Source organism: Aspergillus aculeatinus (assembly GCF_003184765.1).
Source record: "Aspergillus aculeatinus CBS 121060 unplaced genomic scaffold BO66scaffold_15, whole genome shotgun sequence".
Classification (NCBI taxonomy): domain Eukaryota; kingdom Fungi; phylum Ascomycota; class Eurotiomycetes; order Eurotiales; family Aspergillaceae; genus Aspergillus; species Aspergillus aculeatinus.
In genome coordinates this window covers 47,639-70,574 of record NW_020291484.1, presented here as the reverse complement: position 1 = coordinate 70,574, position 22,936 = coordinate 47,639, and the positions used below count along the sequence as shown (strand labels likewise).

General features: G+C 52.3%; 5 protein-coding genes across 5 annotated transcripts; 3 read left to right on the top strand and 2 right to left on the bottom strand.

Moving 5' to 3' along the window:
• The first annotated feature begins 1,448 nt into the window (after window positions 1–1,448).
• BO66DRAFT_390529 (uncharacterized protein) lies at window positions 1,449–2,492 on the top strand. The gene has a single exon (XM_025647030.1). It carries the CDS (start codon window positions 1,760–1,762, stop codon window positions 2,051–2,053), a length of 294 nt encoding a protein of 97 aa, XP_025505492.1. The 5' UTR covers window positions 1,449–1,759; the 3' UTR covers window positions 2,054–2,492.
• Window positions 2,493–3,678: 1,186 nt separating this feature from the next.
• Window positions 3,679–8,206, bottom strand: BO66DRAFT_46076 (uncharacterized protein). Its single transcript, XM_025652311.1, has 5 exons — window positions 7,290–8,206; window positions 5,375–7,237; window positions 4,579–5,306; window positions 4,288–4,528; window positions 3,679–4,054 (listed from the first exon to the last, which is right to left on the bottom strand). The coding sequence occupies exons 1-5, from the start codon at window positions 8,098–8,100 to the stop codon at window positions 3,855–3,857; spliced, it is 3,843 nt and encodes a 1,280-aa protein (XP_025505491.1). The 5' UTR covers window positions 8,101–8,206; the 3' UTR covers window positions 3,679–3,854.
• A 9,351-nt stretch (window positions 8,207–17,557) lies between these two features.
• BO66DRAFT_319172 (pre-mRNA-splicing factor ISY1) lies at window positions 17,558–18,328 on the top strand (the record flags this gene model as incomplete). The annotated part of the gene is made up of 1 exon (XM_025643640.1): window positions 17,558–18,328. A coding segment is annotated over one exon (771 nt), but the record flags the coding sequence as incomplete, so codon positions are not given.
• Window positions 18,329–18,506: 178 nt separating this feature from the next.
• Window positions 18,507–19,899, bottom strand: BO66DRAFT_46017 (putative GTPase MTG1). Its single transcript, XM_025652284.1, has 2 exons — window positions 19,519–19,899; window positions 18,507–19,429 (listed from the first exon to the last, which is right to left on the bottom strand). Exons 1-2 carry the CDS (start codon window positions 19,783–19,785, stop codon window positions 18,686–18,688), a joined length of 1,011 nt encoding a protein of 336 aa, XP_025505489.1. The 5' UTR covers window positions 19,786–19,899; the 3' UTR covers window positions 18,507–18,685.
• A 146-nt stretch (window positions 19,900–20,045) lies between these two features.
• BO66DRAFT_370784 (uncharacterized protein) lies at window positions 20,046–22,906 on the top strand (the record flags this gene model as incomplete). Its single annotated transcript, XM_025645430.1, has 5 exons — window positions 20,046–20,975; window positions 21,031–21,124; window positions 21,188–22,119; window positions 22,204–22,699; window positions 22,802–22,906. Exons 1-5 carry the CDS (start codon window positions 20,500–20,502, stop codon window positions 22,904–22,906), a joined length of 2,103 nt encoding a protein of 700 aa, XP_025505488.1. The 5' UTR covers window positions 20,046–20,499.
• Window positions 22,907–22,936: the final 30 nt, after the last annotated feature.

Genomic DNA, 22,936 nt, shown 5'->3' with positions numbered 1-22,936 from the left:
GGCTGAGTAGAACTTTAGGTTTGGTGGATAAAAAAAAAGTGGACCATCGTCATTTGGGGGGAATTCGATTTTCTCCGACCTGGTTGCGGTCGCACTGCTAACTTAGTCTGGTAATCTCTTCTTTCCATATCTGAGGTTCAGCTTTCATAGAAAGTATCAACCAACAGACAGCCTGCCAGGTAGTAGTGCCAGGTAGGTGCCTTAGGGACAGAACCGGTTGTGTACTAAAAGCCCGCATTGTTGTGCTGCAATTGGCCCATTCGCGTAGACTGTACCCGCTGTTCAGCTCGCTGGGAACTCCGGAGTATAGACAATATCCTGGTTGTCGTCAACATATAGTAAACTGGGACTCGTGGTTACTATGCATTTGGGGCCGTCTCTTTCTCTCTCTCAATACTATGCTGATGATATCTTTAGACCCTCTCTCGTTGCTTCGGTCCAATCGATCCAGATGCGCGTACAGTACAGCCTTTGGCTCATCCCGAACACGGGTCAAACGGTGTGTCTCGGTGCGAGACAAGCCCGCTTGCTGATGGGTGAGAAAAGCCACATGGTGTGATCTTGATATGATTAGGCTTAACGCTCCTTTCCACGTTTTTTTCCTTCATGGCTCACCAATTCCCGAGGGGGCCAAAAATCTTCTTGACGCTCACATCCACACCCTCACACACACACACACACATACACACACACACACCTTCTAGTGGGTTTCAGAGTCTTCTCTTGCCTGCGGTGATCACTGCATGTACGACCTCCAATATCCCCGAACTGGTAAGCAATGCGGTTCCGAGCCCGCGACTATATTCTTACCGTGTAAGACGTCTGACCTCCCTCCTTCTTGTCCTTTCTGCAACTCTTCTCTTCTCCGTCATCCTATTTGTGTTCCTTACTCGATGGTATCGAAAAACGATCCGCCACTAAGCCTGATCCAGTCTGACGGACTGTTGCTATGTTTATATTTCTCCCTTTAGCCGCTGCGCCAAGCAGAATATACCCTGCCCACCACGTTGCACGCGACCGCAAGGCACAGGAAGTCTTTTTCTGGAACTGCGTGTTCGACGCTCCTGTCAGCACTACTAGTTACTCCATTAGACACACCTTTCGGGATTCTAAGAAGGGGAAGGAAAGAGTAGTGAAGAGAGAGGCAGAATGTGCAATATTGATTCAGATTATCCCCGAGTCCTACTAATCTGCATCATCATCATCATCATCATCATGAAGTATGGCTTCGCCCTCCCGAGCAGAGGAAACAGTTAAGTTACCCCACCACTGGAGTCGACGACCCACCGTTTTATTTGGGGGCCGCGCCGCCGGTACATGATACGCAGGTTCCGCGGACAGGACAGTTTCAGCTGCGGTGTGCCTCCTCCACATGTAGTGCCTGTTTACCCGCCCGCCCGCCCGCCCGCCATGCGATGCTCCTCCTGTGTACACCGTACAGTACAACTCGTCAACTCCGTCATGGCGCTGCATTTCTCCATATTGAGATATCACCCATTCCAAATGATCGCTAATCATGTCGTGTCACTTCACGCAGTTCCACGTGGTTTCCTATTCTCTTCTTTTACTGCCCCCATCTTTACGAGCTTCTATTCTCGTGGTTGCTGTCATTGATGTTGAGGTTATACAGAACGCCTCAAGATAGTAGACAGGCCAACCCCATAGTTCCTCCGCAGTCGTTGTCTACCTAGTCTACAGCATCTTTGCGATCAACCACGAAAGTTGTTCGAACACAAGCTCAACCACCACCATCCCAACCATGTCTCACATTTTCTTTCCCACATTTTCCTTTCTACATACACCTCTTCCCTTGTCCCAACACCACAACCCCTCAACTTCCCCTTTCCCTGCAAGATATTTATTTATATCTAAGACAAAAACCACAACAACTGAGCATCAGCTGCCTCGTTCAAGGCCAACTCTCAAGCTCAAGCCCCAGCATCTGCACCATCAACCGACCGACCAACCAACCAACCAAACCTCCAAACAAGCGACAGAAATGACGACAACAGCAAAACATGCGCAAGCAACCCTCATCTTCCTGTGTGCCTGAGTCACAGAACCCCAGGCCACGGTCACAGGATCACAGATGACTCAACAAGAGGAACAAACCTGCATAACCGACCTTCCCTGGCATCTCGACGGAGTAGTTCCCTTCGCTCAATCAATCAATCACAAAGTGATGTAGCTAGCCGTGCACTCACTCGACTCCTCCCTGAGTCAACTTTAGTGCAACGCGACGCAACGCAACGCAACGCGGCTAGCTAGCGTGCACGATAGCCGGGTCATTGTAGTTGTGTTTGTGTTTGTGTTTGTGGGAAGTAGGTAGGTTTCAAAAACACTGCCACAATCCCTCTTTTGTCGTCCCCCCCTTTTCTCCCAGTCTTCTTTTTATGTAGATGAAGAGTGTATACTACATATACAAAATGCTGAACGTCAGTTGCGGGACCGGAGTGACCGTGGGTGCGGGTGCGGGTGCGGGTGAGTGTGGGTGAGGGGTTTTTCCTTTCCATTCTCTGCGCCCGACAGGTTACGTGGACTCGACTACTAGCCAGATACTCCGTAGTTGCTGTATGTATGTAGTAAGGTACTATGCAATGCCCTCGGGGATTCCCGAATTCATCACATATACCGCCGAACTTCAGAAGATTCGATAGGGGACGGTCGGTGCGGTTGTGCCTTGGACAAACGGGGAAGGGGGATGGGGAAGCCTGGGGCACCAACCTACCCGAGGGCGTCGCGCCCGGGACCCATGCATGCATCCATGAATCTCCATGTTCCTGGATTCTAGGGCGGGCAGCAGCAGCAGCAGCAGCAGCAGCTCTGGCTGTGTGTCTGGGCTCCACGAGGCACTGCGGCACTGCGGCACTGCGGCACCTAGACTACTCGCTGGGCGCTTTTCTTTGCGTACAACCCCCCTAGACTAGCATGCCCGGGTGGTTGCAGGGTGGGTTCCCTCCTTTTTGAATGCCAAGGTGTAGATAGTAGTCTACCGCTAGACTACTTGCTAAGGGAATCTATCGCTAGACGCCTAGCGGGCGCTCCACGCGAAGGCGGCTGTGTCGCTTGTTAGTCGACTTGATCCAGGTGGGACTGACGTAGCTTGCGTGCATTCCTTGGTTTGCGAACTAGCATAAGGCTCTGGAGAGGGGGAGGGGGATCGCTTAGGAAGCTCCTAGCTCCTTCAGACACAAGGCAGAGTACATACGAGGATTCTCTTTCCGAGGGGTGAAAAATCAAAATCTCAATAGAAACTATGTATGTACTGTACTGTACTGTACTTCTTTCCTATGAACCCCGCTGTCTGCACAGCCCTATGACATCGGACTGTATAGGACCGGCCGCATCCCATACCGTTGGAAGACCTGGTCAACTACTGGCGTTGCCATCACCCTCGCTAAGTCAGGCCCTAAGTCTCCAGGCTTGCGGTCGTGTCGTAACGTGGGAAAGTTGCTTTACGCCCACTTCGTTTAGAGGTAAAAACAAGGTGAAGAGAAGATGATTCCGTCCAACGCCGGGCTCGTGCTTTTGTATGCCAAACCGCAAAAAAGAAGAAAAGAGTAGATAAGATAACAGCGCGGTTGCCCTGGAAGTCGCTCTCGCTCAATAAGAGATGCCAGATCTCAAACGTTCAAAAAGAGGAAAGCCGGGGTTGCTTGTCCATGGTGAAGATGGTGGAGGTGATGAGGAAGAAAAAGAAGAAAGGGAAAGGTTTTCAGATATAGCTCGATGCTGGCACAGCAAGCAGCAGAAATCTACCTGCACAGCTCCTGAGTGCTGAGTGCACGATGCATCGCACCTCACCTTGTTCAAAGAATGAGTAATCTTGACTGTCGCACGTTCCATGTCAGGGGTTACAATGGCAAGATCCGCGAAGGGTCTTGGAGGAAGCGTCTACGGTATGCGGCTATTTCCGCAGCCACGGTGCTAAAGTCTTTCACCTTGTCGCGTCGCATGTCGTTGATGATCTGCTTCAGTCCGGCAATGTATTCGTCTTTCTCTTCGGGGGTTTTGCCCTCGCGAAGAGAGCCCATTTGGACCAAGATTTTGTCATCTGTCGAGGTTAACAAGCCTGTGCGTCAGCATCCGCACAATGCAAATCCGACCAACAAATCGAGTCACGACAGGGGATCAAGGGACTGAGAGAACAACAGCAGAGAGATGTGGTGCGAAGGAAAGGGGTCATGGGAAGATTGACACAAATAACCAGAGCCAGAGATGGCAAAGTCAATGTTCAGATCATCAAGGGATATGTCTGTGAATGATGGCTTGAATCTGTCGACGCACCGCTAAGAGACATGTCTCGGAAGTGTTGAAATTCGCAAGATCGATCGTTGCAGACACCCCCCGCGACCTCAAACGGACACAGGTATTTCATGGGGTCAATGTTGTGGCTATATGTCAGAGAACGATAGCCGTTTGCAACATTTTCAACGTAGCTTGGGTGGTAGCGGTAAGCCTTGAAATGCTTTAGTGGACTATCGTATTGCGTGAATGTGGTAAGGCTGTCATAGGGATCCCGCTCATTCTACTACTCATTAGCATCAGGTTACTGGCCGTGACTGAGGAGCCTCGCACATCCAAAGGGCTGATTCGAGCAAAACTTCGTGGTTGGTGAACAGCCAAGCCCTGGTCATTCTCAGTTAGCGGCTCGCTAGCCTTGGTAACCTCGTTCGATGGAAATTCAGAGTCGTCGGTAGGCTCAATAGGAGCAGGAGAAGCAGGACTAAAAGGGGGTGAGTAAGCGGAACCGGCTGGGCTTGCAGTCAATTCTGGCTCGGGAGGCTCATAAGCGTCCGATACAGACGATTCACGAGATCCTCGGTCCTGTACTTCAGGTGCTGATCCCTCCATATGTTCATCAGACGTAACATTGACCTGGGATTCAGCATTAGTGAGGTGCGATTGCTTTAGCGAGGAGCCATCCAAATCCGACTCGGCCGGGGTTTCCTGCTCAGTCTCTTGAGTTCGGTCGTTCTGAGTCTCGGTCTCGGCAGTGGCTGGCGCAGAGCTTCTGGCTACTGATTCTTCCGACGCGACCGACGCGGAATCGTCGCTTTCGCTATCGCTATCGCTGGATTCGTCCATCGACGAGCTCATCGAATCAGACGATGAAGTAGCCATTTGCTCTTCGTCAGCATCGTCCATGACAGTATCTTTCTCATGTTCCGCATTGGATACCGCGGCGTCCGAAGCAGATACATAGTCAGTAGCGGGTACACCTTCGTTATGTACGGGCACTTGGGCATTTGTTGCCTCGGGAACCTGATCTGTGATAGGCCGAGGAGGCAATTCATGGGTAGTTGCTGAGCACGGTTCAATCAGCGTCAATCCTCGATTTCGCAAGAATGACATAAATACAAGTACGACTTACCGATGACTTCTGCATCTGCGGGTTCTTCAGTCTGCACTTGGCGGAGGGCTAACTCTATGTCATCAAGTGTCACGTCCTGCAACTCCTGGCCAAGAGCTTTCAATTCATGTAAAAGCTGCTGGCGACCTTCTTTTCCCTTGGTGATTTGAGATAAAAGAGAATTCTGCTCCTGATTCACCTCGGCCAGCCTTGCCTCGGACTTGTTTATTTCGTGATCCAGGGCAGGGATACCAGACTCGATTTCCTGCTTCCGCAGCAGTTTGGCTCTCATCTCCTCTAGTTTGAGAGCATCTTTGGGGAGTGAAGATGATTGATTTATCAGCTTGGAAGTCGCCTCGTTTAGCTTGGGCACCTGATTTAGATTGGTGTTCTCATGGATGGCGACATTGGCCGTCACTGAATCAACAGGCGGCGTTGGCAGATCCAGAGCACGAGGGGACTGGGTGCGACTAGCTGCTAGCTTCGCCTTTTTCCGTTCCTCAAGCTCGGCAATCCGACGGTGCATCGCCTTGATTTCCAAGTCCTTACGGCGAAGATGCTCCTGATGCTCTTGATCGTAATTCCGTCCATTGGGAGTCACCGACGTAGAGAACCCCTGACTGAGTGATGTTGCTGGCCGCTGAGGTAACGAATCCGTGGTCATCGGAGTGCTCCGGAGAAGTCTCTCAACATCCTGCGATACGTTTCCTGCCAGTGTATCAACGTCCATGCTATCATTCTCGTCATCCCCATAAAACTCATCGTCGCTGATGTCGATAATAAGCCTCGCAGGTTCAGCAGCGACGTGATTTGACCCGTTACCGAATGACTTTTTGGGCATGGGAATGGGTTCGTCAAAGTCAGAAGCTCGCGGTCTCTTGCGCTGATTGGTGCGTGTGTGGGCATCTGTATCGGCAACATGCTGAACAGGCGCAGCATTCGACTCTTCCGTTATGGCCGGTTCCTGGCTTTCGGTCATGAAAAGCCCTGGAATACGAGATTGGGGTGAGAGTTCTGGGTCCGGCGGGCGCTCAGGCAAAGGGTGCTGAATTGGAGTCAAGTTCGTGGGCTGTGTGGTATCTGCATTGTAGGTGTGCTCTTCATTTGGCTCAGATGCCGTTGAATCTGGCTGCGACTTCTGCAAAGTCCTCATTAACCCTTGTTTCTTGAGTTGTTCGATTCTTTGTCTGGCGAGTTCGGTTTGTGCTTTATTCTTCTCCTTCACGCGCGCTTCCTTCTCTAGCATCGGAGCATCGCGTGAGGGAAGTGTCGTCGTTTTGCCGGCATCAGGCAAATTCGAGCTCGAAGAAGGTATGGTTTCTTTTGCAGCTTCGGTCTGTGACGGCGTGGATGTGGAGGTCTTGGCCGCCTTCGCCGCAAGCATGCGGGCGATGACTTCCTTCCGCTCCATTGGTTTTCCCGTTACAGCCTGCTGTGTGGATGGCGGAGGAGAGACAACAACATTCATAGGGTCTTGCTGCGCAGCACCCTTCGGTGAAGCCGCAACCTTGACAACTGGTTGATCTAGACCGTGCCCTGCAGAAGCGGGTGAGTTTGACTCGACATCAGGTTGCGGAGTAGGAATTTTGATGCCAACGTCCTCGTAAAGTTGACGAAGAACAAGAGGGTCAATGCCTTCTCTCACCAATTCATTGTAGCGAATATTGTGAGGAGCCAAACTCAGAAGTGCCCCCTGGGCCTGAACGCGCAACTGAGCCGTGGGCTTCATGTCGTACCATAGTCGGTCAGGATTATTCTCAATCACCTCATTGTTCGCTGGCTCGTATGTGTTGTCGCTGAGTAGACTCGACATAGCAGCGCCATCGCGGCCAATATTGTTCGGACAGGGAGATTCAGCACGTATTGTAAGAGCCGGGTTATAAGCTGCCAGACTGTAAGCAAGATATATCGACGAGGTGAGGTGTAGGTGACATACGAGAGCCGCTGCTCCGAGATGACGAAAGACCTTCCATTGAGCTCTCGGTACTTGTTATGTTCAATCCTTCCTTCTTAGTATCTTTAGAAGATATGGGTACGGAAGAAGTTGACGTATTGGAAATGTTGGCGCTAGGTAGGTTTCGAGAATAGCCGCGCGTACTGCCCACTTTTCCATTCGCTTTAAGGTGTTCTTGCACATCTTTCGGTGGTCGTGACGATGCAGCAGCCGTTTCGGATCCCTTCGGTTGGGACGGTAGGTCATCTCCATCGGTAAGCTCGCCTTCTTCGCGATCAAGGTCCATATTGGAGTTAGAGGTGCTTGAAACTTGTGAATCCGCAGGGGTCGAGACCTCTTGACCAAGACGGGGCTGTGGTTCATTCGGTGTATAACCGGATTGGTGCATAGCAGGGGCGGAAGGCGCTGGGATAGAAGGGTATCTCAGAGGCGGCATCTGAATCGGAGGAAATGGCGGAGGTGGAAACGGGGAAGAGGTAAATGGGGCCATGAAGCCGAATAGCGGCGGCGGTATTTGTCCAGGCGCGCCCGGGCCTCCGAGCCCCGGCAGATGTGAGTTGGCCATGTGACTATCTTGATTACCAGGAAGCGCAGCCCCTTCGGGGTGAGATGGCGGAACGGCAGTCTGGTTGTGAATATAGGGGAAATGATGATGAGGAAGCAAGGAAGGCATGGATGAGGAAGGAGTCGGGTTTGACGGAGGCCACTGAGGTGGTGTATAATGTGGTCCCGCGAAGGAGGGTGTCGGAGGGTAGTTTGACATGGTTAGAGGGGCGAATGGACAGTTAAGCATGCAGAAGGTGACTGTAAATATCTTCTGTACCGAGTAAGTAAGAGAGCAGCTTTCAAAAGTCTACAGCGTAGATTTTGGGTATCGCACATCGGAGGAGGGGGCTGTGGGTGGGACTAAAGTAACTTATAACCACAGCCGAGTCATGAAAGGAGGAAAGAAAAGTCGCGTCGGGGAGAGAGCCAACAGCACACTTTGGCTATACATGAAGGTGTCTATGCCATATGCGAGATGAGCACGTATCCTGACTTGATTAGTGCAAATAACGCGGAAGACCCAGTGAAGACGAGTGATGCAAAAGATGGAGAAGGAGAAGGGTGGATAGATGAAAGAAAGACAGGCAAGTTAGCGTAGCTAGCGTATGTGTAGGAGGATGAACGGAAGGGGAGGTTCCAAGTTGAGTCTCGCTCCAGACCTGCAGTCCTCCCGAAACGAAAAAGATCCCGGATCACGTGCTCTGACGGATGCACAACCGATGCGGACTAGTTAGCTAGCAGCCGATCTGCACCCGCGGGAACGAGGAACGAGGGACATAAACAAACAGACGGAGAGAGGTGGAGCTGGTCAACTCAAGTCAGTGACGACGCTGGCTGGTGGTGACGCTCTAGTCGACCTAACTTACCAACCTACCTTAGTTACTACCTTACTACCTTACACACTCCACTCCTTGTTTCCCTCGATCTAATCTTACATTTCCCACTTCTCCCACTTCCACCGCTCAATTTCCAGGTTCCCACCTTGTCGTCTCCCCTCTTTAATCTGCTTCCCTTCTTCCAATTCGGCCTGCATGCTCCGTTAAGAGGCTACTAGACAGCTCTTTCTTTGGGCTTTCCTCGTCTTCATTTTGTCCTATTGCTATTGTTATGATTACACGACCCTCTTGTTGAATAATGTTTCATTGTTGAATTACAGACGACATGCTGCCCTCTCAATCTAATGGCTCTCCCAAACGAGTCAACCCTTTCAGTCGCGCTACGCCATCACCTTCTTCCTCTCCCAGCCAGCAGGCAAGAGGGCTGCGCCCCAAGTCTGCTGTCGTTACATCGCCCAGTAAATTCCAAGAGACACGAGGGCATTTCCGAAACGCTTCGTCAGTCTCGCAAGCATCTACTTCTTTAGTTCCTCGACCGGGAATTCGCCAGAGATCGGGCTCATTTAGGAATGATGCCGCGTCTGGAACCTTTGCGCCGGGGTTCATAAAGACGGAAGAGCTCCGGCGCGGAGCCGATCAGATCCGGGGTCTGGAAGGCGACAATGACTTCTCTGGGAACAAATATGTCTGGCTCCGTGACCCTGAGAAGGCATTCGTACGTGGACTGGTGCTGGAGGAAGGTGAAAGTGGTCGGCTGCTCGTTCAGACCGACGATGGAGAGGTACTTTGCTTTGTATGATGGACCCGAGACGCATTGGCTGACTTGCACAGCAACGAGAGGTCGAGGTCGACCAAGTGGACAAGGTCAACCCGGCGAAGTTCGACAAGGCCGATGATATGGCCGAATTGACGCATCTAAACGAGGCCTCGGTGGTTCACAACCTGCATACCCGATACCAAGCCGATCTCATATATGTGAGTAGCTGAATGCGATCCCGACCACCTTGCCCGTTTGAGCTGACTTGTCATTTGCTAGACATATTCGGGCCTGTTCCTTGTCACCATCAATCCATACTGTCCTCTGCCAATTTACTCCAACGAATATGTCAAGATGTACAAGGGACGAAATCGGGATGAAAACCGCCCCCACATATTTGCTATGGCGGACGAGGCGTTCCGCAATTTGGTAGAGGAAGGAGAGAACCAGAGCATCCTGGTCACGTAAGTTTAATTCCGAGGTTGGTCATGGAAGCTGGTTGGAGTTAAAGCTGACAACGATATCAAGAGGAGAGTCAGGCGCAGGTAAGACCGAAAACACTAAGAAGGTTATCCAATATCTTGCAGCCGTTGCGACTACGGATACACCCTACGCTCGGTCGGGAAACAACCACTTGTCGGCATTGTCACAGCAAATTCTTCGCGCGAATCCGATTCTCGAAGCATTTGGTAACGCGCAAACTGTTCGGAACAACAACTCCTCCCGTTTCGGCAAATTCATCAGGATTGAGTTCTCCCGAGCTGGCCAGATATCAGGCGCGTCCATCAATTGGTACCTCCTTGAGAAGTCTCGTGTTGTGAAACCAAATGCAAACGAGAGAAACTACCACATCTTTTACCAGCTTTTGAAAGGTGCAGACCAGAAGTTAAAAGAGACTTTGCTCTTGTCGGACTTGCAGATCCAAGATTTCGCGTACACCAGAGATGGTAATGAGACGATTGCAGGGGTCTCTGATGAGGAGGAGTGGAACCTGTTAGTCGAAGCGTTCCACGTGATGAACTTTTCAGAAGAAGATCAGATGTGCATCTTGCGCACGATCGCTGCTGTTCTTCACCTGGGAAACGTAACAATTGTGAAGGCAAGCTTGCGGGCCGATCAAGCTGCCCTGGCCCCCGACTCATTGAACAGTATAGAAAGAGCGTGTCATTTGCTTGGCATCGCACCAGAGCCTTTTGTCAAAGGGTTGCTACATCCGAGAGTTAAGGCGGGGCGTGAGTGGGTGGAGAAGGTCCAAACTCCGGAGCAGGTCCGGCTTGCTCTCGATGCCCTGGCCAAGGGTATCTACGAGCGTGGCTTTGGCAACCTTGTTGACCGCATCAACGGCCAACTCGACCGTAGCACAGTCACTGGTGATGACAGCTACTTCATTGGAGTTCTTGATATTGCTGGTTTCGAGATTTTCGAGAACAACAGTTTCGAGCAACTGTGTATCAATTACACCAATGAGAAACTTCAACAGTTCTTCAACCATCATATGTTCGTCCTAGAGCAGGAAGAATACGCAAGGGAGCAGATCGAGTGGCAGTTTATTGACTTCGGGAAAGACCTGCAGCCAACAATCGACTTGATTGAATTGACCAACCCCATCGGTATATTCTCTTGCTTGGATGAAGACTGCGTCATGCCAAAGGCCACTGACAAAACCTTCACCGAAAAGCTACACTCGCTTTGGGATCGCAAATCTGCCAAGTATCGTGCCTCCCGTCTTAGCCAGGGATTTGTGCTCACGCACTACGCGGCTGAGGTGGAATACGATACTGATGGCTGGCTGGAGAAGAACAAGGACCCGCTTAACGACAACATAACTCGTCTTCTCGCTCATTCGGACGAGCCGCATGTTGCGAATCTCTTCTCTGATTGTGGTGACCTTGACGACGAAAGTGATTACCCAAAGAGTCGTGTGAAGAAGGGACTTTTCCGCACCGTTGCCCAGCGGCACAAGGAGCAACTGGCCAAGTTGATGCAGCAATTGAACTCTACTCATCCCCATTTCGTTCGATGCATCATTCCCAACCACAAAAAGCGTCCTAAGATGCTTAATGCCCCTCTTGTCCTTGATCAATTGCGATGCAACGGTGTACTTGAGGGCATCAGAATTGCGCGCACAGGCTTCCCTAACAGACTAACCTTTGCTGAGTTCCGTCAACGTTATGAGGTGCTGTGCCAGAAGATGCCGAAGGGCTACCTGGATGGCCAAAATGCCGCTCACATGATGCTACAGAAGCTTGAGATGGACCCTACATGGTACCGAGTCGGTCGTACAAAAGTATTCTTCCGGGCTGGTGTTTTGGCCGAATTGGAAGAGAAACGAGACCAGCTTATCCGTACCATCATGACCCGCTTTCAGTCTGTTGCTCGAGGCTTCGTGCAACGGCGAATCTCAAACAAACGTCTTTACCGAGCTGAAGCCACCCGAATCATCCAGCAGAATTTCCGAGTATATCTGGATATGAAGGCTAATCCCTGGTGGAGATTGTTTTCAAGAATGAAACCCCTCCTTGGTGAGACACGAACGGCCAGCGAAGTCAAGAAGCGAGATGAGAAGATTAAAGAGTTGGAACTGAAGATGAACCAAGATCTGGCGAACCGGCACAAGCTCGAGGAGGAAAGGCGCCGGACAGAGATTGAAATTCAGAAAATCCAACAAACTCTGGAGAGCGAACGCGCTCTGGCTCTCGATAAGGAGGAGATCTTCAAGAGACTTCAGCTTCGGGAAGTTGAACTAAGTGAGAAGCTGGCTGGTGCCATTGCCGATCAGGAGAGTCTCGAGGATCAGCTGGATGATCTCATCGCAGCGAAGAAAAAGACAGACGACGAGCTTGAGCTGCGGATCACCCAACTTGAACAAGCGGGCGAGATCATCCAACGTTTCGAGAACGAGAAGCGAGAGATGCAGACTCGACTTGAAGACATTGAAGGCGAGTTGGCCGAGGCGACAAGAACCTCTTCAGAAAAAGACGCCCAAGTCCAGGAACTTGGTCAGGAAATCAAGATGCTCCAGAGCCATCTCAGCCTTAAAGAACGCAAGCTTCAAGATCTGGAGGCGAAACTGCTGAAGACAGATCAAGACCTGGAGATCAAACATGCGAAGACCTCAAAGGAGTTGGATCAGTCCAAGAAACACATTAAGGAGCTCGTCGAGGAGAATCGCACTATCCGACAGCAGATATCCGAGCTGTCGTCAACATCAACGGGGTATGAAGAGATGCTTCGTCGGAAAGAGAGCGAGATGTCAGTGCTTCGTAACGATGCGAAGAAGCACGAGGATGAGAAGCGCCAGCTAGAATCCGAAAAGGCTACGCTTTCAACCCGCCATGATAATATGCAACGACGACTGCGCGAGCTTCAAGCTGAAAGTGACGCTATGGTGTCTGAGAAGATTCAACTTGAGCGTGAAGCCGCTGACGTCAAGAAGCTGTTAGAGGAGAAGATCTCTGAAGACGCCGAAGCTGGTGAGAGTCGAAAGCTCCTTGAACAGCAGATCCAGGAGCTTAAGGCACAGCTTTTCAAGGCGCAAGCAGATCTGAGCCGGGAAAGGCAGTCCCGGGATGATGTCCAGATGCTCGCCGAGCACAACCTGGCAGAATTGAAGGATAAGTACACCGCACTCAATGAATCAAAGATCATCATTGAGAAAGAGATGTACATCCAGCAAGACACTCTGCGTCGCGCCACTGAGGCCCGCGTTGCTGCTGAAGAGTCGCGGAAGGAGCTGCAGACTGAGCTGATCCAGCTTAGGGACCGCTTTACCAAGGTCGAAACTGCTCGATTGGATGCGGAAGCTGACATTGAGCGCAACATTATGAAGCAGGCTACCGAACGTCTGCAGAGTGTCCAGAAAGACCTCGATACTCGGTCTCACCAATTAGAGGAGCTCGAGGCTGAAAGATCCCGACTTGCCGTCAGAGAACAAGAGCTGATGAACGCCATTGCTGAGTCTGACAACTTCCGCATTCGCCATGACCAAGCCAAGGAGCGTCTCGAACGAGAATTGGTAACCTTGAAGGGCAGACTCACAGCGTCAGAAAATGATAATCGTGCTCTCCTTACCAAGATCCAGCAAAAGAATCTTGACATAGCCAGGTCAACTTCAAGAGCAAGTGACAACCAACGGCTTCGTATCACCAACCTTCAAAGGGAGAAGGCTAAGTTGGAAGAAGACAATAAGAAGCTTACTCGTCAGCTTGGCGATCTTCACGTCTCAATCACCTCGCTGGAGAAGCAGAAGGAGAAGCTTTCTCTCAGCTTGGAGGACTTGAACCACGAAGTCAACAGAGAGCATAAAGCCAGCCGTAACGCTGAGAAGGCCGCGTCTACAGCGGGAATTCAGCTCGCGGAAGCTAACAGAAACCTGGAGACGGAAAGACAACTCCGCACACAGGCACAGACCAACACGCGTCAACTCCAGAACTCTCTTGACGGTGCAAATAAGGAGATCGAAGATTTGCATCGTCAGCTGATGCTGCTACACAAGGTCGTGGAACCCGAAGCGGATCTTTCTGATTCAACGTGGGAAAAGGTACAGCCTGACCTCTCTAAGAAGATCGACCTGGCCCAATTACTTGAAGCCACCAGAAGCAGGCTGCAGGTGACCGAGGAGAAATATAGTCGGGCCGAGAGCCAGTTGGCGGAAATGCGCCGTCGTCATGGCGATGAGATGAAGGAGCTCGACGCGCGATATGCCTCCTCGAAACGGGCATTACTCGAGGAGATCGACCAGAACCAGGTTGCGGGAAATCGTACACCAACCCATCTCCGAAAGAACTCCGACAACATTGCAAAGAAGTTTGGCACGCCCACGACTCCCAACCGGAAACTGAACTTCAACGAAATGGCAGACTCCGCTCGCTCCGATAGGACCGTGGACACCGTAGGCTATCAGAAGCGGATGGACATGGCAGCAGAAATCGAGGAACTTCAAAACAAGCTCCAGATAAGCGAAATGCAGAACAAGCATCTCCAGAACCAGCTTTCCCAAGCATCCCCAGCCCGCGATATGTGGCAGGATGACTCTGTACGCCGAATGCAGTTGCTTGAGCGTGAAAATGGCCGTCTGCATGAGCAGCTTGATGATTCAGCAAGGAAGCTCTCTGCAATGGAGAAGAGCATCCATACGGGGGAGCTCTCGCTCCGCGACATCCAAGCCAAGTCCCACGAAGAACTCTACGATCTGATCAACTCGCAAGAGCAGTCGAGGAGAGCCTTGCTTCAGGTACACAAGGAAACCATGGCAGAGTTCGGTGACTCTAAGGCTCAACTGGAGAAACTCAAGCGCGCCAAGGCCACATTGGAGGTAGAGCTACGTGACACCCGCTCCGAGTTCCAAGAGGTGCAAGATGCACGGGATCAGGATGCCATCAGCCGGAACCAACTTCTCGAAGAGTTCTCTGATCTTCAAATCCGGCTTGATGCGGAGACCTCAAAAACCGCTGATCTTGCATCGAGTCTGAGCCTCTACAAGTCCCGAGCGGATGAATATTTCAACAAGCTTGAGCAGGCAGAGATCACTGTCCTCAAGGCCACTCGGGCTGAGCAGTTTGCCAAAACCCAAGCCCAGGAGGCCGAGGATACTTGCGCTCAGATCATGGCCGAGCGGAAACAGATGGATGCTCTCGTCGAAGACCTGCAACGCCAAACACAATCTCTCGAAGCGCGAATGGAGGATCAGGCGGCAGAGCTACAAGCTGCCCTCCAGGCTAAGCAGCGTCTCCAAAACGAGCTTGAAGATTACAGAAACCAACGTGCCATTGACATTGAGGACAAGGAAACCTCTATGGAGCAGACCAGACAGAAGTATCAGCGCGAGTTCACAACCCTCAACAACGAACTTGAAATGGAGCGTGAGAAGGTGCTGAATGTTCGCGGTGAAAATGCCCGCCTGCGCGAGGAGCTCGAAGATCTTCGCAGCAAGTGGGACAACGAGGTTCTGAACAGCTCAACATGGGCAAAGGAGAAGGCCCGCATGGACATTATGCTTCAAGATGTGACGACCTCTCGTGATGAGGCGGTATCTGCGCACAACGAGGCTCAGAGCAAGGTCGTGTCGTTGCTATCACAAGTCCGGACCCTGCGTACTTCAGTTGATGACGTGACCGCAGAGCGCGATATGCTACTTACAGAGAAGAAAACTCTGGAAACGCGCTTGGCTGAAGCCGGTGCAAGACTTGAAGATCTCGTCAAAGGAGAGAGTCCCTCTATGCGCAATGCCGCAAGCATGGACCGTGAATTACTAGAGCTGAAGTCCAAACTTGCTCAACAAGAAGATGTTTCCGCTGCTGCTGTCGGCAAGATGCGGCGCGCGGAGGCTCTGGTGATGGAAATGCAAAAGGAAGTTACTGCTGAGAGAGAGAACAATGCCCAACTCTTCAAAGACAAGGCTGCGCTCGAGAAGCAATTGAAGGAATCACAGCTGCGTTGCGTCGACTTGGAAACTAAGAGCTACTCTTCTGGTAGCCAGGACGTACGCTTCCTGCACAAGAGAATCAAGGAGGTTAGTCTATCTCTTCCGCATACAAGGGTACGACCCTTTGAATCACTAACCAATCCCGATAACTAGCTGGAAACACACCTTGAGGAGCAGGAGTCTAAGCAAAGCTCTGAACAACGCTCGTTGCGTAACGTTGACCGAACAGTGAAGGATCTCCAATCCCAGATTGAGCGACGTGATAAGATGAATGCACAGCTGAACGATGACGTCACCAAGACACGCGCAAAGATCGACCGACTCCTGCGCGACATCGAGGAGCTTCAGCAAAGTGAATCCGAGGCACAGCTTCAGGCGCGTCGAGCGGAACGAGAACTGCGGGAAGAACGAGAGAAGCTACTCCGGGTGGAGCGAGAATTGGAGGGCTGGAGGGGCCTCCGTGTTGAACGGGGCAGCGCAATCGGACGGATCGGCGCATGGAGTGATGCTGGCAGCAGACGGGGCAGCAGCGTGTACAACTCCGGCGACATACCACAACGGATGCCCAGCAACACGAAAGGCTTCTTGTAAGACTATGACGACCTGGCAGAATGACTCTACTACACATCTGCCTACTAATTCGAGACTCGGGCGCTAAATCTTCATCCAGGGCCTGAGCGACAACTTACGAACATGACTTGATTGAAGCCCTGCATGGCTACGGAGTGTGATTGGATTTAGGGCGTATGGATTTGGTCTTACATGGTATTTGATATGATGTGTCTGCGCACTTTATTGATCTTCATAGGAACCGCTACGCAGGTCCCTGATGCAATTTTTGATGACTTCTGATGGGAATATGCCTATCGCATGATTGTATACTTGAACGACTGCTTTTATATTCGTCCAGACAGACCACAGTAACTGTACATGGCCTTGGGGTCCCAATACAACATATAGAAGCTTGAGATGCCGCGTATTGCTCACACGTTTACGTATGTTCTTCGACATCTGCTCCATCTGATCGCCCTACACGGTGGCCCATGTATATATCCGGTGCGGGTACTCTACTAAGTAGCCGCCACTACCGCTGTCACTTAAGTGACGTCGTTCTCAATACTTAGTACATAGAAGCCCATTAGGAATTTCGAGTTATAGATCATTTGACCAGCTTAGATTATACTTGGACCATACAGAAGGTCAGCGGCTTATGCCAGCTAGATATTAAGGTCAAACCAACGTGGTGCTGCAAGCCGACGGAGCTCTCCTAGCCGCGCGGCTACGCTTGGCGCTCGCTTGGAGCGGGCGGCGGGCGAATCCACTCCAGCTTGGGACGTTAAGACTCCATGCCTCTCTGCTTCTGCACCTCAACCTCTCTGTCTCGAGCGCCCACCTCGAACGGGATCCGCCCGCGTCGCTTCTCAAGATGGTAAGTTCTCGATCGATGAATCACTTCCTGACTCGCTTTCGTGCGAGACAGACCCCTCCGGCTGCATAGCCTTCCCCGCCGAAACAAACAAGCTCTTCATTGCCCACCCAACCCACCTTTACCTTGCTCCAATTCCCGCCACAAGTTGGGCTCTTGCTGCCTTGGAAGAAATAGCCACTACAATGCCCCTATTTCTGCCCCCTCCCCCTTCACAGCTATACGATGGAACTAATCCCATCCCCGTTCTGCAACATATAGGCGCGTAACAGCGAAAAAGCTCAGTCGATGCTCTTCCGGTTCCGGGCCCAACAGGCCGCGGACCTCGGAATCATCGACATCGGCCGCACCCGGCGGCCCAAGGCCATCACCTCGGTCGACTCGATCCCCATGTGCGAGAAATGGCGCGGCCAGGTGCTGAAGGAGATCTCGCGGAAGGTGTCGCGCATCCAGGAGCCCAGCCTGAGCGACTACCAGATCCGCGACCTGAACGACGAGATCAACAAGCTGATGCGGGAGAAGTGGACGTGGGAGATGCAGATCCGCAACCTGGGCGGGCCCAACTACATGCGGGGGTCCGGCCGCGTGTTCGACGACGACGGCCGCGAGATCCCCGGCGGCGGCAAAGGGTATCGGTACTTCGGGCGGGCGAGGGAGCTGCCCGGTGTGAAGGAGATGTTCGAGGCGGCGGCCCGGCGCGGTCGGCCTGCCGAGGAGGATGATGCGGATACTGCTGGTGGTGGTGGTGGGGTTAAGGGGAGGGGCGGCGATATTGCGACGAAGAAGGTCGATGCCAATTATTTCGGGTATGGGTTGGATGAGGAGGATGGCTCGCTGCTGGCGTATGAGAAGCAGAAGGAGAAGGAGGCCGTGGAGCGTCTGCGCAAGAAGGGTGATGATGGGGACGATGGGTGGGAGCCGTTGCCGGGCGACGCTGGGGACGGGGTCGAGTGGAGGCTGCCCAGTCTGGAGGAGGTGCAGGAGGAGCTGGTCGACCGACGGAGGAGACGACTGCTGGATAAGATCTCCTGAGGGGATGGGGTGGGGATATTTGATATCTGTGTGCTCTGGAGTTTGTGGCTTATATTCCTGCTCATTTGTGATGTCATCTTGGGGTCTTCTCGGGGTGTTTCTCTTCTACTGTCATATTTGTTTCTATGGCGTTCTGGTTGCTTTTTTTCACCCATATGTTGTGTTCTCTCGCCGCTTCTCACATATTTTTGCTTGACATTTGTTGTTTTCATACGCGGTGCTGCCCCACCCGCTGGCAGGTTTACGATGCATCCTAAGGGAGGCAAAAGCATATTGATGATACCAACATGATTCGTTCTTTTGTACAACAGGTGGTTGGTTGCGAGCTATATCAGTCTATGTGCGAGATGTGATTAGTTACAGTTTGGGTTGCTTCCGTGACAGCTTGTCAGCCTTCAGCGCCTGCGTCCGACTGATAATGGGCTCCCGCTCTCGACCTTCCAACAGCCGTTGCTCCTCGGCCTGCAGGTCATCGAGGATGAACTTGCCCAGATCCCCAGCGCGCCATTTCTGGATGAAATGCAGGGCTGCAAGCTCCGTGTTGGGGATTCCGCCCTTGGCTAGAAGGCCTGTCTGGCGGGCGAAGTCATTCAGGAGTGGCATGATCTCATTTGTGGGAGATGACCACCGCTGATAGACTTGCGCATCGTTGCGGTTGATATGGTACAATAGATAGTCGGCCAGCGTGACGGGCGCGATGACCGAGTCCTTGACGCAGCCGCAGAGTGCCAATTTCAGCATGTTCTCCGCATCCGGCACGTACGGCATGAAGACACCCGGCGTGTCCAAGACGTAGACATGAGAGCCATTCTCGCGTTCGATGATCTTCACGGGCGAGGCGATCTTGCGCGTGATACCCGGCTGGCCTCCAGTCCGTACGGCCTTGGCCTTTCCCACCCCCTGATTGCGCAGGTTATTGATCAACGTCGACTTGCCCACGTTGGGCATACCGACCACCATCACTCGAGTGCCGACGAGTCTCTCCGGAATCCCTGAGTCGTCACGCAGGTGTTTCAGGATGGTGCCGACGTCCATCCGAGACGATGAGCTGACGAAGAGCGAATCCCCGTTCTTGTTGAAAGTCCGGATGGTTTTCTCCGCCTGGAAATTTGACACATTGCAATCAGTCATTTGGCACACACTCATAAGTAGTAGCCTGAAAGGGAGCAATTGTGGGCTATGCCACCAACCTTTTTTTGCGCCCCCGACCCAGATTCTGCACCCAGATCTCTCTTAGTATACACAACCAGTCGTCTCGTCTTCCCCAGCGCTTCCTCAAACATTGGGTTCATGGAGGTGATTGGCACCCGATAGTCCCGGCACTCGATGACATAGTCGATGGACGAGAGCATATTTTGCATCTTCCTCAAGCCAGCCCTATGGTGGCCCAAGAAATACGACCGGGGGATCGACGCATAGTTCGGGAACACCTGGCGCGGAACAAATGTGGCGGCCATTATCGTATGTCCATTAAGGTGTAGATGCTAAGTTTTTCACTGCGTAGATTCACATAGAAACTGTTCTTGCTCATGATCAGAAAGACATGAGTGAGGTCAAGGTTATGGACTGAATTGCGATGCTTGTTTTCCAAATGCTTTCTTGGAAGAGCGGCAATTTCGTTCGGAGATGAGGGCGGTCAGGGAGGCGGTGTGGATGGGTATAGTTACGATTTCCATAACGGGATATTATCAGCGGGCCTCGCGATGCGAGAGACAAACTGCTCATGGCTTGTTCTAGTCATGGCTGGTATCCAAGTGGAGCTCATTCCATCATGCGGCACACGCTTTCTCATATACATCCAATGAAGCCGTTTGTGGGATTGTCAGCATCAGACCATATGAGTTGAAGACCTCTTGGTACTTGGCTATTCGTCTAGACGGGTCTGGACCGACCACTGCTCATCGCCGCAGAACAGATGCAAATATCAATCTTGACCTGGTCGAAAGCTAGACCCGGGTTTCGAGCAGGAATGCGCCAAAATTAGAACCGTGGTGCAAGCACATTCTGGTACCGTCTATCGTCCACGAGTACTATTTACCGGGGGGATATGATACGTCATCTACCAAGCCCGGCCAAGGCGGGCAACAATCGGGGCCATATTATCTCCCCCACAATCGCATCTTATCGTGGACCCCTCCACAGACTTCTACCCCAAGGTCATTGATCACATAATGACTCTGATCTCTGCCTTTCGTCCACCATCTACTCGGGTCTCGTCCTTGGGACTGAGGTCCCGCAAGCAGCGGAGATCGCCCAAGCGTAGTCCGCGTCGGCGCAGCCGCGAATTGCGACGGGATCGGGACGAGGATGAGGACGATGATAGCCACGATGAAGATGCGCACTCCATAATCACCCCATCAAAACATACTCCCAAAGCTATCCGGGTCTTGCGTGGGTCTGTGGCTGCTGGTGGTCCTTTGCGTCCCTTCCGCTTAGTCAAACAGGATATATTGAACCTGCGTCGGCGATATGTCTCAGATTGGAAGATCTTCAACCAGCTGATATTCGCCAGTGCCGTCTATGTCTTCTTCACTAACCTTCTTCCTGGGATCACTTTTGCCAGCGACCTGTACGTCTTAACTGGCCAGCATTGGGGAACGATTGAGGTGGTGTTCAGTACTGGCCTATGCAGCATAATCTTCTCTTTGTGTGTTCATACCTCTAATTGCCTACGTTGAGCGCTGGCTTACAGTTGTTCATAGATTTTCCATCCAACCCTTGACCATCCTCGGGGTCACTGGGCCCTTTTCAGTGCTCGCAGAGAATATTTACAAACTTTGCGATGAGGTCTTCAAGGTGCGCAGCCCACGCAGCCCACTAGTGCAAGAGTGAAATCAAGGACTAATGGCATTCCAACAGATACCTTTCTTGCCTTTCATGGCCTGGTCACTAATACATGCTGGCTGGCTGCACTATGTCCTGGCAATCATAAACGCCCATGACTGGACAATGCGATATGTCACAACATTCGCCACGGAGATATTCTCCCTCCTCAACAGCATTATCTACTTCCACAAAGCAATTCAGGAGCTGGAACGAGCCCATGACAGTCTGTCGTTCGCAGCTTTCCTGTACGCCGTCATTGGTGCCGTTGGAACAATGCTGTTGGCAATCTTTCTGTCGACCGCAGAGAGCTGGCGTCCTTTGTTTCACCGATACATCCGCATGGGCCTGACCGAGTATGCCGCTGCAATCTCCATCATTGTCTTCATCGGACTTCCCCACATCGGCGAATTGGCTCATCTGGATAAGATGACCCTTCCCGTGAGCACCTCCTTCAAGCCCACGTCTCCAGATCGCAATCAATTCTTCGTCGAATTCTGGCACCTACCCGTGACATGGGTCTTCGCCGCCATCCTCCCTGGAGTCATCATCACCATCCTCTTTTTCTTTGACCACGAAGTCAGTTCTATCATCTGCACCATCGACCGCTATGGAACCCGCAAGCCCGGCGGTTTCGCGTGGGACATTATCCTCCTTGGTACCACCACAGCTCTCTGTGGGATTTTGGGGATTCCACCAGCCAACGGCCTCCTCCCGCAAGCGCCGCTCCACTCCGAATCCCTCATGCATACCGAGAAAGAGCAGCGCACCATCCTCGTCGACGGCGAGGAGAAGACTGAGACCTACGAGGTCAAACGCGTCTATGAGCAGCGATGGTCATCCTTTCTCCACGCCGCCGCCATCCTCCTCTTCGTCAGCCCACCTTTCATGAAAGTCCTTGGCTTGACCCCGACCAGCGTTCTAGCCGGTCTGTTCATGTTCATGGGCGAGCAAAGTCTCTCAGTGAAGTAAGCCTACACCAACTCTCCCCTTCACCCCAATTTCAACCCCTAGAAATTGTTATTAGCTGACCCACTAAATCTACTAACTAGTCCAATCCTCTATCGAACATTCTACCTCCTCACCCCACCCTCCGAACTTCCCCCCCTCCCTGCCTCCCTCGCCACAACGGCTTCCACCACAAACACCCAGACCAGCAATCACCCTGAACCAACCACTCAAGAAGAAGATGCCCTCAATACCCCCTCCTACATCCCCATCCACCTCTATACCCTCCTCCAAATCATCATCACCGTCGCCATCTTCATCCTCACGCTCACGCGCGGCGCCCCGGCCTTCCCCGTGCTGATCGTCCTCCTCGTCCCCTTCCGCCTCCTGATCATGAAGCGATGGTGGCCCCGCAAGGTCCTTCGCTTCGTGGACGCGTGGGCATGCAAGGAGGGGACGCCGGAGGACGACGAAGATGCTGAAGCTGAAGCGCAAGAGCAAGCGGGGAGGAAGGGCGGGGCCCCGGGACAAGAGCCTTCGGGACCCGATGATGAGACCATTATACCTGCTGGGACGGAGGCGGGCCAGGGGTCTTCCGGGGTGAGTTCCGACAGTGGCGGTCTGTTTGTGGAGGGGAGGAGGTATGCCAAGGATGGCGGGGATCTGGGGAGTCGGTCGTCGCACTTGAAGGAGGAGCTCGAGGAATCAAATTCTCGGGAGCTCGATGAGGAAGGGCGGGAGTGGCTTGAGCTCGAGGGTTGGGGGCGGCGGCCGGATGAGGAGGAGGGCGAGCGGAGACGGGGTTGATCTGTTAAATTTAGGGGTTTCTAGATATTA